Raw genomic sequence first — 13,564 nt, forward strand, 5'->3', positions numbered from 1 at the left:
ATCCACACATATACAGACACAAGCAGACATATTTAAAGACAAAGAGTTTGGGCAGAGATGTAAGTCGAGGCGGAAGTGCAGAGGCAAAGATGTTGTTGAATGACAGGTGGGGTATGAGTGGCGGCAACTTGAAATTAGCGGAGATTGAGGCCTGGTGGGTAACGGGAAGAGAGGATATATTGAAAGAGCAAGTTCCCATCTCCGGAGTTCGGATAGGTTGGGGTGTTGGTGGGAAGTATCCAGATAACCCGGACGGTGTAACACTGTGCCAAGATGTGCTGGCCGTTGAAATATTGTATCCCGGCTAAGGCACAAGTTGAAAATATGGTCACTATTTTTTATTTACTTAAATTTGCCATATTTCGTGACAGTACCTTTTCCGTTAGACGTTTGCAAGGCGATATTAGTCTTGGCTTCAGTTGTCTAAGTATGATTCCACAATGCATCTTTGTCGGCTGCAGAAAAGACGTGGTTCAACGTGTTTGCCTCATTTTGGTGTTTCAAATACCATTTCTTCAAATGTAGTTTCTTTTTTTATGGTTAATACAAAAACTAATAGTAACATAATCCAAAATTATTTATGACGGTGACCTTCACATTGTTCTTCCATCAACACACACCAAGAGTTAGCTGCCGACTGACTATAGTCAAAGACGACTCCAGCGTCAAAGATATTTTACACAACACACAAGCTTCCACTTGTAATCAGTCTCTTTGCTATTCTTCGATACATTTACTAATAGTAATCAATATGCTTTCACTCTCAAAAACATAAGTAAATTAACATATAATAAGGCAAATTACGATAAATTCTGACAAAAAGTATAAAAAAACATTTACAATTTGGTATCGACAAATACAGTAAAAAAAAAAATAACAACTCCCAGATCCATTACACCATGCACCAAGGCATGTTTAGCCATAGGGTGAGCCTCATTACCAACAAACACTGTCTGCCTGTGTCCATTCATGCGAATGGACAGTTTGTTGCTGGTCATTCCCACATAGAATGCATCACAGTGTAGGCAGGTCAGTTGGTAAATCACGTGGGTGCTTTCACACGTGGCTCTGCCTTTGATCGTGTACACCTTCCAGGTTACAGGACTGGAGTAGGTGGTGGTGGGAGGGTGCATGGGACAGGTTTTACACCGGGGGCGGTAACAAGGATAGGAGCCAGAGGGTAGGGAAGGTGGTTTGGGGATTTCATAGGGATGAACTAACAGGTTACGAAGGTTAGGTGGATGGCGGAAAGACACTCTTGGTGGAGTGGGGAGGATTTCATGAAGGATGGATCTCATTTCAGGGCAGGATTTGACGAAGTCGTATCCCTGCTGGAGAGCCACTTTCAGAGTCTGGTCCAGTCCCGGAAAGTATCCTGTCACAAGTGGGGCACTTTTGTGGTTCTTCTGTGGGAGGTTCTGGGTTTGAGGGGATGAGGAAGTGGCTCTGGTTATTTGCTTCCGTACCAGGTCGGGAGGGTAGTTATGGGATGCGAAAGCTGTTGTCAGGTTGTTGGTGTAATGGTTCAGGGATTCCGGGCTGGAGCAGATTCGTTTGCCACAAAGACCTAGGCTCTAGGGAAGGGACCGTTTGATGTGGAATGGGTGGCAGCTGTCATAATGGAGGTACTGTTGCTTGTTGGTGGGTTTGATGTGGACGGACGTGTGAAGCTGACCATTGGACAGATGGAGGTCAACGTCAAGGAAAGTGGCGTGGGATTTGGAGTAGGACCAGGTGAATCTGATGGAACCAAAGGAGTTGAGGTTGGAGAGGAAATTCTGGAGTTCTTCTTCACTGTGAGTCCAGATCATGAAGATGTCATCAATAAATCTGTACCAAACTTTGGGTTGGCAGGCCTGGGTAACCAAGAAGGCTTCCTCTAAGCGACCCATGAATAGGTTGGCGTACGAGGGGGCCATCCTGGTACCCATGGCTGTTCCCTTTAATTGTTGGTATGTCTGGCCTTCAAAAGTGAAGAAGTTGTGGGTCAGGATGAAGCTGGCTAAGGTAATGAGGAAAGAGGTTTTAGGTAGGGTGGCAGGTGATCGGCGTGAAAGGAAATGCTCCATCGCAGCGAGGCCCTGGACGTGCGGAATATTTGTGTATAAGGAAGTGGCATCAATGGTTACAAGGATGGTTTCCGGGGGTAACAGATTGGGTAAGGATTCCAGGCATTCGAGAAAGTGGTTGGTGTCTTTGATGAAGGATGGGAGACTGCATGTAATGGGTTGAAGGTGTTGATCTACGTAGGCAGAGATACGTTCTGTGGGGGCTTGGTAACCAGCTACAATGGGGCGGCCGGAATGACTGGGTTTGTGAATTTTAGGAAGAAGGTAGAAGGTAGGGGTGCGGGGTGTCGGTGGGGTCAGGAGGTTGATGGAGTCAGGTGAAAGGTTTTGCAGGGGGCCTAAGGTTCTGAGGATTCCTTGAAGCTCCGCCTGGACATCGGGAATGGGATTACCTTGGCAAACTTTGTATGTGGTGTTGTCTGAAAGCTGACACAGTCCCTCAGCCACATACTCCCGACGATCAAGTACCACGGTCGTGGAACCCTTGTCCGCCGGAAGAATGACGATGGATCGGTCAGCCTTCAGATCACGGATAGCCTGGGCTTCAGCAGTGGTGATGTTGGGAGTAGGATTAAGGTTTTTTAAAAAGGATTGAGATGCAAGGCTGGAAGTCAGAAATTCCTGGAAGGTTTGGAGAGGGTGATTTTGAGGAAGAGGAGGTGGGTCCCGCTGCGACGGAGGACGGAACTGTTCCAGGCAGGGTTCAATTTGGATAGTGTCCTGGGGAGTTGGATCATTAGGAGTAGGATTAGGATCATTTTTCTTCGTGGCAAAGTGATATTTCCAGGAGAGAGTACGAGAGTAGGACAGTAAATCTTTGACGAGGGCTGTTTGGTTGAATCTGGGAGTGGGGCTGAAGGTGAGGCCTTTGGATAGGACAGAGGTTTCGGATTGGGAGAGAGGTTTGGCGGAAAGGTTAACTACTGAATTAGGGTGTTGTGGTTCCAGATTGTGTTGACTGGAATTTTGAGGTTTTGGAGGGAGTGGAGCTGGAAGTGGGAGATTGAGTAGATGGGAGAGACTGGGTTTGTGTGCAATGAGAGGAGGTTGAGGTTTGCTGGAAAGGTTGTGAAGGGTGAGTGAGTTGCCTTTCCGGAGGTGGGAAACCAGGAGATTGGATAATACACAGATGTATCTGAAGCTTGTAACAATTTTCTTATGTAAACACAGATTACTTCAAAATATTTTGATAATGTCAAGGAAAACAAGAATTAAATACCATACACTGGAAACAAACAATATAACTCCTTTTTTACTGAGTAAGTTACAGTAATGGATACATATTTCATAAGGACATTTCTTCCTGTCTGCAATTCCCCCATATAAGAAAATGAAGCTAATCAAAAGATGCAACTACGCCTCAGGGAACTACTAGGAAGCCAGTTCCTTGCTAAAAACATGAACACATTTTGCTTCAGATTTACTACCAACTATACATTCATTAAGAGTAACTGCAGAAAATGATGTACACTTAATACAGCTCACAACTTTTGACAGCCAAAAATCAAACAATTAAAAAAAAAATGTAATACTACTCCTACTAACCATCCAAGTGTCTTCAGAGTGAAGATAAGTGACTCTTGCAAAGGCTTGTTTTTGGTGTGAAGAGCTTTCCGTACTGCAGCCATGATATGCTGGGAAAGCTCAGACAGGAGCTCTTGCTGACACTCCTTACGCTGGCCAATTATTAAATGGTGAACATGCTTTGAAAATGCTGAGCGCACACTGCTATCTGGATCGGACAGCATGGTAAGCCACTGACTGAAAGGAAGGCCTTTTGGATGAGAAAATGCCACTGGAAAATGTCTTGCAAGCGATGGTAAAAACATAGCAGCAGCACGTTTCATAGGTGATGTACTTGATTCCACTGCCAATGTTGTTAATCCTGCCAGAAATTCCGTGGTATCACTGTTCAAAGACAGTTGCACCTGAGGCCCATCTTTTGACTGGCAGTCAGTACACACAAGTTGCAAGTCCAGTTGATTCCCAGTTAATTTCCTGTGATGAAACAAATGCTCTTTTTAGTATGTTAGGTTTTACCACAAATGTGTGTATATAATTCTGTGTAGTTCCTTCTAAATTTAAAGGGAACTATGATACACAAAAGAGAGAAACATTTCATATGCAGAGGGAAACAGCATCATCAATTTGTTCCCACAAAATAAATTGGCAGTAAATAGTAGTGTATGTTACATTAAGATGAGGAAGGAAAAAAATGAGACCGACATACTCTGACTGAACAGATACAAGCGGTGTTTGAATAATGGCCATTAGGGTGCAAGAAAACCACCATGGTTGTGTCAAGGATCACCAGTTTTCATCTTCATAATCTGTTTTATGAATGCTCCCAAGTTTATTTCAGTGCTCTCAGCTAATTAATCCATGGCCACAGTTCATCAATGCAAATCAAATTCATGGAAAAATAAAAATAATAACAAAAACTTTACTAATTTCATCAACCTGGGTCCTAAGGAATCCAAGGTTGCCTGCCAGAAGCCAGAATAAATGAGGAGTGACAGAAAACTATATCTCTCAACAAAAAAAATATCTGATAGTGCCATTTAGGAGCCCCTTGCCAAAATTAAGACAAATATCTTAAAGACAGTGAAAGCTGAGAACGTGGACATAGGATTGATAGAGCTGCCAACAGTGGCAGCCTATTATCCAGGGCTAAAATGAATGGAAGGGCATGATGGTTCCAGGTGGTGGTGGTGGTGGTGGTGGTGGTGGTGGTGGTGGAGGTGGTGGTGGTGGCGGTGGTGGCGGTAGTTGATCTCAGTATCATTTGTTCCAAACATTAGAGGCAGCTGATTTGGTATTATTCCAAGCTAACAACATGGTCTTATTTTAGAAATTCAGGGATAATGATCTTAGAGTTCATGTTCTCTACAATTTACAATTTCAGATCACAAAACAGAAAGTTTACATAAGCACAGCACTACCCTGGATAGAAAATCAGATGAGGAATCTACCTTTAAGTCTTGTAATGTCTACAGACCAAGGTCTCTGGACAAACCCTGTACTTGTGGTGAAGAAGAACTGGAATATGCTGAAATGCCTTCTGAAGTTTAAATTCAAAAGGGAGTACCATTATCTAACACTGAATTTAAATTCCCAATACTGCAAAAGAAAGCATAAAACAATTTAGAAGAGAAACTGAAACAGCTAATAAGGACAGTCAGATCAAATCCCAAGAACAAATTTCTAAAGGAACACAGAAAACATTGTGATTTATGATGAGTAAAAAAATAACTGTGTTGAAGTAGAAGTGTGAAAAAGAACTAGAAAAAAAAGCTCATAAATGGAGAGACTTCAAAAGAACCTGCGAAAAATCTAAGCTTACAAAAATAAAATAAACTTTCACCAAAAATAATACCAGAAATTTTTAACAAAATTTTCAAAATATACTTAAAGTGTATCCTGAACAAGAATTTGTTCTGAAGATGAAAATGGTATAATACAGTGTGGAAAGTTTTGACACAAAGTCAATCATTTATTGAGGAGTAAGGTGCACACTCACTGAATAGAAGAAGTGTTGAGTTACTGACAGGTACACACAAAAGACAAAGAAAACTAGCTACTTGTCAATATAAATCCTTTGTCAAGCTACACACACACACACACACACACACACACACACACACACACACACAGAGAGAGAGAGAGAGAGAGAGAGAGAGAGAGAGAGAGAGAGAGAGACCACAAATACTGCCTTAGGGAAACACATTGACAGTCACACTTGTGACTTGAAGCCAAAATTATACACAGTAAAAAATAAATAAACTGCCCAACTTTTGTAGACAATTTTGCAACAATTTCAGTAAATCTGGCACAAACATTTTCTGAAATAAATCCTCCAGAAAGAATTGTCAACACAACAGGTCTCATAAACTAGGCTGAAAAAGCATAATTCAGAAGAAATATAGGAATGCGCCTAAATATATGAAACATAAATATTTACAACAGAATGAGATCGCAGACTCAGACATGTTGGAGAAACCATACACCAGTATGAACTAGAAGAAATAGTAATAAATGCAGAGTTAAAAAAAATTAGAAAGAGTATACAGTTTAACTTAAAATATCTACATCAATAAAAATGTGTCTAGAAGTACATGACTAAAGTACTGTAACACATTGGTAAGAGGAAAAGATTTATAGACGTGTGAATGCTTAACAAGAACTACAAGCAGGACAGGGTGCATATACTTGAAATATGCAGTAGTAGAGAAATAATGGATGCAATACAAATTAAAGATTGTTGAAAATGAGAAGTGATAAGGAAATGTTCTGCAATATACAGAAATCATCAGAACTGGACACTTCTACTGAATGAATGTAATATGCTAACAAAACAAATATTTCCGTATATCTGGAAAAAGAAGTTAAAAACAGCATGGATTGCAGAAATAAGAAAAAAACTGTACAGAAACATCAGCAAAGAATTGGAAATAATACAAAGAAACACTTTAAGAATAAAATACTAAATTTAGAAGGCTTTCAGCACACAACAAAAGAAAGACATCAGGAATTATATGAAAAGAACATAGGAAAAGACAACATTTCGAGAAGATGTAGTACAGCTAAATAGAAAACAACAAAGAAAGAAGAGGAACTGAGGTTGTTGCATGATCCCAGTTTGTCTGTAGGAAGATTAAAAAATTTTATATGTAGTTCTCTAAGAGGAAATAATATTAAATTTAATATTTTTGTCATTATGAACGCCTCAAAAAATTAATGTTTCAGTATGTGACCAAACACCAACCACTATCAGACTTAAGTAAATCTGTAACTTGCATTGGATCCATTATTTTTCTAATAGCAGTATTTCAAGAATCTCTATTCTGTCCAACCTATAGTTCACTGATAAGCATTCAAATACATGTACGTAGAATTTTCTCTGCATAGTGTACAAAATGTTCCACTGACACAGGACACATCACTCCCTTTGTCAGGAAAGTTCCAGAACAGTATTTTTTTTTTTAATTTCTGACCTTCCAATACAAAAAAGGAACAAATGCTTTTATGTTACCTGGTATGCATGTGTCTCTAAAATGACCTTTGACATGTTTCCGTGCAAACACACCAGGTGGCAGGGCTACGCTTAGCAACAAACTCTTTGGGTTCTTAGTACATTAGTTACGGTGACACACTAGATGCTGATTGTGAGCAAGGAGTGAACATTAGCTACTGTGTGAAGCTCGAGAAAATAACTAACAAAATGTGGACAATGATTAAAGAAGTCACGTCTTCGAGTGGCACAAAAGGTTTCATGAGGGAAGAGATCCAATGCAATATTAACCCAGAGCTGGCCACACATCTGCAGCACATGCTGATGCAAACGTGGAGCGTATAAGGCAGTTACTGCAAGAAGACCGTCATGTAAATGTATGTGTGATACCAGAAGAACTTAATTTGAATTTTAACGTGTATCATAAGGTTTTACACAAAGATTTTGGGAAACGGAAACTTAAAGCAAATCTCATCTATCACACATTAACAGATAAAACAGAAAGAGGAAAGGTGAAGAATTTCTGCTGAACTACTGGATAGAGTCAGACTGGATACAGTTCTGGATAACAAAGCTCCAAGACAGTCAAATGACAGCCTTCGAGAACAAAGACAATGTTGATCACAGTCTTTGATAGTAAAGGGTTAGTTCACCATAAGTATATTCCTCCAGGCCAACCAGCGAATCAAACTCTTTACATTGAAGTCTTGAAATGTTTGCAACAATCAATTCAACAACACTGCCCTCATTGTGACATTCTCAGGATGGGATCTTACTGCAAGACCCCATACTGCTACATGTTACTGAGTATCTGGCCAGGTATTCTGTTATTGCCATCCCACATCTGGCATATTCACCCAACCTCTTGCCTTGAAAGTTTTTCTTGTTTCCACGAGTGAAAAGGTGACTCAAAGGAAAACGTCATCAAGATATCACAGACATTCAATGGACTGTGACAAATGAATTTACAAGCATCACAGTTGAAAATTTCTCTGCCTGCCTCCAAGACCTCCAGAAACACTGGACTGGCAACTGTGTATAGATAGCCAAGGGGGCTATTTCAAAAACTGCCCTGGAAATTTTCTGACAAAGGGAGTAATGCCACTTCCCCATTTTTCTTTAAAAAGGTACGCTGATATCTTAACCTTATCTTAAAATGCTACGTATATGGATCAATTCTACAATAACATCAGTAGTATTTTGTAGTTAGTGACCACTTCTCCACATAAAGTATAAAACAAAAGAAAAGTGAAATTCAAATAAAAATATATTAAACTAAAATAAACATATGTTGAAGTCATTACCTATCAGACAAACAAAATTACATTTAATGTAGCTTCAGCTCTTTGAACCTAAAATTTACCCTCTCAGTAGCCCAAAAATGACCAACAAAAATAAATGTGTCACAGGAAGAAGCTAAATAATTCATTATGTGAATTACAAGAGGAACAACATCCTACAACAAGCAAGTTTGGAATCTAAATACAGAACAATTCACCAAATACTGGAGAACATACAAACAGTAGTACTCAGTAGTAGTGCGCGTGAGAGAGAGAGAGAGAGAGAGAGAGAGAGAGAGAGAGAGGAGGAGAAGAAGAGGAAGATAGTAATAAAAACATTTACAGATATTGGCAGAATCTCAGACAGATTAATATGATTTATTTTTAAATGAACAAACGATATTTCATAGAAACCACACAGTCTAGGCACAAAATATTTGCATTCCAATGGGGAGACAGGGGACCTATAAACAGTGTCACAAAGATGGATACAAGCTAATAAATAAAGAGACAGAACGGCTGGCTAGCACCTGCATTCAGGAAGCGAAGTGTGTAATGCTGTCAATAGACACATATAGAAGTAAAGGTGATATGCTTCCTAGCTTTTGGAACTCATATTTCCTTCCTTGGGGAGGATAAGTTGGAGAAGGTTAACAATGAAGGGCACATCACTCAGACCCCAGCTAAAAACCTATCAACCTCCCCTTTACAAAGACAAAATAGTCACTACAATTATCAACAAGCACAGTGAAAAAACTATGTCTTAATACAGAAGACAAATGAGGTGGGTTTAAAACCAGGTAAAAGACAACACACACTTTGCAGCTGATAACTAACGTGAAGAACAGAGCAGGCTTATGAGTGTAACTCTTCAAATTGGATTCGTAGGCTCTGTGAAGTGTTTGAACGCAATCTGCCGTTCTTATCCTCGTGCTGTGAAGTTCAACATTATGAAATTACACATTAAAGAAACCAGAATATTTAAGATACATTAACTTACATTATGATAAATAATTCTTCTGTTGCTGTTTGACAGAGTAACTTCATACTTGTAAATGAAAAGCACAACAAAGTGGATGTTCTACAGTACTAATACATTTATTTAAGCAGTTTTCGGCTTACAACGGCACCATCAGTCACTAACTGACTGACGTACATCTTTTAAAATGAAAACCAGTTAACTACACAAATTAGTACTGTAGAACATCAAATTTTCTAATGATGACATTGTAAGACGGAAGCTAGTTAACTAAAAAATTAATACTATAGAATAGGCTGTTCCAACTCTGCACCATGTTGTGTAAAAATCCACAGCTAGCATAGTAGCATAGGCACAGGTTGGTAGGCTAACTGCAGGCAGTTGTATTACATTGCGTTCTCACCACATTCTGCCATATGTGCGAGTCATTTGCCCACCCCTGCCCATGGAAGGTCAGTGAAGAAACATTGGCTACAGCCCAGCTTCCTTACTGCCTCCCATGCACCTGTTTTCCCACCGCTGTTTGGCTGGTTGAGCTGGAACAGCCTGCCATAGAACTTCATAATTTTTCATGACTTTTGTTTATAATATTCAAATATATTTGTTTAAAAAATAGCCGTGAACATATCATACATGAATAGAATAGTGGGAAATTAATGCTTATGGTCCACTATGTCATATTGGCGGTTTGTAGAATACGAGGTGTTTGAAAAAGAACTTCCTAGTTTTAAGTATAAATTTATGGGGAAACTAATGAAAAATTACATCAATGAGTACATATCGTGAAAGATAATTCCTTCAAGTTTTGTTTAATGTTAGTAGACATCAATGTAGGAGCCATTTGTTGCCCTGCGCACGTCAAGGCAATATTCCACACGTCAAGGCAATATTCCACTTCTCGGCACGTATTCACCAACATTTCACATGTAACTGTCCCAACCACCACGATGATTCTTTCCCATAAATGATTGATGTCTCTGATCTACACAACATTTTTTTATGTGGCCCCAAAAGAAAAAGTCCAGTGGGGTTAAGTCTGGGCTTTGTGGAGTACATATTGTTGCTGAGTTGCCCTGCACAGAGCTGCACACCCGCCTGGACTGAACTGAGGGAACAGAGGGGAAAAACACCACTAGTGCCGTCTCAAGGTCAAGCAGACCTGCCAACTGCAGGGGATCCAAAATTGGAGAGTTGATGAATCAAACACCACAAACTAGAATAGTGTATGTCATTTAAAACTAGGGAGTTCTTTTTCAAACATCCTATATATGTGTACATATTAAAAGTGACTAACTGTCCTCAAATATGCTAATTTCGGAGAGAGAGAGAATCCCATAACACAATTTCTCCCTTAAAAATAGGTAGTCTTATTATTGCTAACACTGGATTATCTATAGGACAGCAACACAAGTTTTTCACCTCTTAATAATACAATGTTCCGTAAGGGCACAAAGAATATCTGGTACAACCCCAAGAAGGTGGACATGTAATGATGCCTGATTGCGTGCTGGTACTAGAAGCTGGAGCACAATTTCCTCTGCTTTCGATGATTCAAAAGCCGTCAGCAGCAAAGGAATAATTTGCACGGCTGTCACAGCATGTTCTCCACCTTCGGCAATAAGCTGAGAAATAAGTTTTACACGCCATTCTTCATCTTCTGACTGTTTTAGAGGTGCCAAAAATCGGATGCATGTATCAATCACATGTGGACCTGTGACACAAAAGAATTAAGTTCAGTAACCTAAAGTTTGTTTTCTCACAGTAGGACAATGTACTACAAAGGCACTTCTACATACGAGGTCTGTTCAAAAACTTTCGGAACATTCATAATTTTGCACCAAAGGCGTGTTGGAGCAAAATGCAGTTGGCATCGCCACACATGCCTGTGTTTAAGGTGAAACTGCCGGAAGTTTAATTATTGTATGTCTGATAGTTATTGTTCAGTGCTGTATTGAGTACAGCATTGTGTCGCACAGTTTGCGATTTTCAAGATTGCAGAGTCAGCAACAAGTCTGCATTACATTTTGCTTGAAACTCAAGAAAACCTTTACAGTGGCACACCAAATGGTGCAGGAAGCCTACAGTGATGAGTGCTTAAGCTGTACTCAGTGTTAAGAATGGTTTACATGGTTTTAAAGTGGCCAGATGGAAATTAAAGATGACCCATTCTCAGGACGCCCTTCGCCTCTACTGACGACACTGATGTCAGGAACGTCAACAAAATTTTGCATGCCAGTTAAAGACTTACTGACTGAGAGATTGCAGAAGAATGGAACTTCTCAGCTGGATCATGTCATGAAAACTTAACACAGCTTCTTGGAATGTATCGTGTTGCCACCAAATTAGTGCCACGGCTCATGAGTCAAGACCAGAAAGGTCTTTGCCTAGCAATCTGTGAAGAGCTTTTGGATCACACAAATGAGTACAAGATGTTCCCAAAGAGAATCATAACTGGTGATGTGACATGGCTCTATAGTAATGATGTGAGACCCAGGTTCCATCTTCACAATGGGTCAGAAAAGGTTCTCCAAGACCAAAAAAAGCTCGTCAGGCCAAGCCAGGTCCAATGTCAAAGCCATGCTGACAGTTTTATTTGACTTTGAAGAATTAGTTCACCATGAATTCATACCACAGAGACAAACTGTTAATTGATGGTACTATTGCGACATGTTGCACACCTGCAAGAAAACATGTAAAGGAAATGGGCTGAAAAGTAACGAGACAATTCATGGCTCTTGCATCACAATAATGCACCCACACATTCATCCCTGTTGGTGCATGACTACTGCACAAGAAACGAAATCACTGTGCTGCCTCATCCTCCATACTCTCCTGACCGGCCCCCTGCAGACGTTTTTTATTTACAAAGTTGAAAATCCTGTTGAAAGGACAAAGAGTTGCAACGATTGATGAGATAAAAGAAAATTCACAGATGGCATTTTGAGTGATCCAGCAAGAGGTGTACCAAGACTGTTTCAGGAAGTGGAAATGGCACTGCGTGTGGTGTACCAATTTTGGAGGAGAGTATTTTCAAGAAAACCATGCGCAATAAGTAAAAGATATGCAAAGAAAAGTTCTGTGCATGAAGTTCTGGGATTTTCTGAACAGACCTCATACGCTTTTGCTAGATTGTTTTACATTATCGTAGTATATTTCTTTTATTTTAAATTTCATCACACACACACACACACACACACACACACACACACACACACGTTTGTAAATAATTTACAAATCACTTAATTGATCAGTTTACTTTCCCAGTGGTCAACACCATGCATCAAATAATTTTTTCAATGTGACACATGGCAGATTACCCCCTTTCATCATTCAATGTCTGTAGGAATCACCACAGCCTCCAGATGCTCCGCCTGTTGGCAATCTAGTCCTTGCATACTCCACCATACAGTGTTCGTCTCTCTCCTCACCCCTTTCCCTTCCCCACCCCCTCCAAACAGCTGCTGGCATCTCACATGATAGTTGCATTCTGGTCCGAGATGCTGGAGTTGGTGGTCATGTGTGCGTGATGTGGGATTGCTTGTTTGTGTGAATGTTGTGTGTTCTCCTCTTTTACTGATGAAGGCTGTGGCTGAATGCTTTATGTAAGTGTCTTTCAATTGTGCCTGTCTGCAACCTGACGTGTTTTCTTTACAGTAAGTAGCACTCTGTCTTTTCCTACATTGTTGATATTCCAACTTGGAGTTTCCATAGTTTGATTTTTACCTAGACAAATGTATTCCCAAAATTTCATTACTCTGCACTGATTATTTTTTGGTGTTGTCTGTTTTCTTCTTTTTTTCCGTCAATGTATGTACTGTCCTTACATGTGGCATCCTTTAGAATCCCAAACTTACCATTTTGAAACTTTACAAATTAATTTTTACCTTTATTTTATTCCTCCGATTTCTGCTAGAGTGAAAAATTGATTTCCACATGAGTGAAAAAATGTAAGTTTACATAAAACTGTTAATAATACAAAAACATCCAAATTAATTATATGATTCTAGAACATACTAGAAGCTCACATTTTAATAAGTTCAACTGAGTATGTGCCATATAGCCAGAAGTTAGCAGCCATTATGTGTATTAGTCTCTGTTTTTGTGTATCTACAATACCTTTTATGTCTCATAAAGGCATGAATGGAATGAGTAAAAAGCTCTCCTTGATGCTAAAATGCTGTATGGCATATTTTTACTGTTATGGCAAGTTAAAATGTGAAATTAA

At 39.7% G+C, this 13,564-nt stretch overlaps 1 protein-coding gene across 1 annotated transcript in view; it reads right to left on the reverse strand.

The window, feature by feature from the left end:
* LOC126236279 (serine/threonine-protein kinase ATR) overlaps nucleotides 1–13,564 on the reverse strand; it is a 391,469-nt gene that overhangs the window by 252,966 nt on the left and 124,939 nt on the right. The window contains exons 12-13 of the mRNA XM_049945439.1: nucleotides 10,759–11,050; nucleotides 3,615–4,067 (exon numbers count right to left, since the gene is read on the reverse strand). Of these exons, the coding sequence (XP_049801396.1) occupies nucleotides 3,615–4,067; nucleotides 10,759–11,050 (745 nt within the window). The remainder of the gene's footprint in view (nucleotides 1–3,614; nucleotides 4,068–10,758; nucleotides 11,051–13,564) is intronic.

This window comes from Schistocerca nitens, chromosome 2, assembly GCF_023898315.1.
Source record: "Schistocerca nitens isolate TAMUIC-IGC-003100 chromosome 2, iqSchNite1.1, whole genome shotgun sequence".
In the NCBI taxonomy this organism is placed as follows: Eukaryota; Metazoa; Arthropoda; class Insecta; order Orthoptera; family Acrididae; genus Schistocerca; species Schistocerca nitens.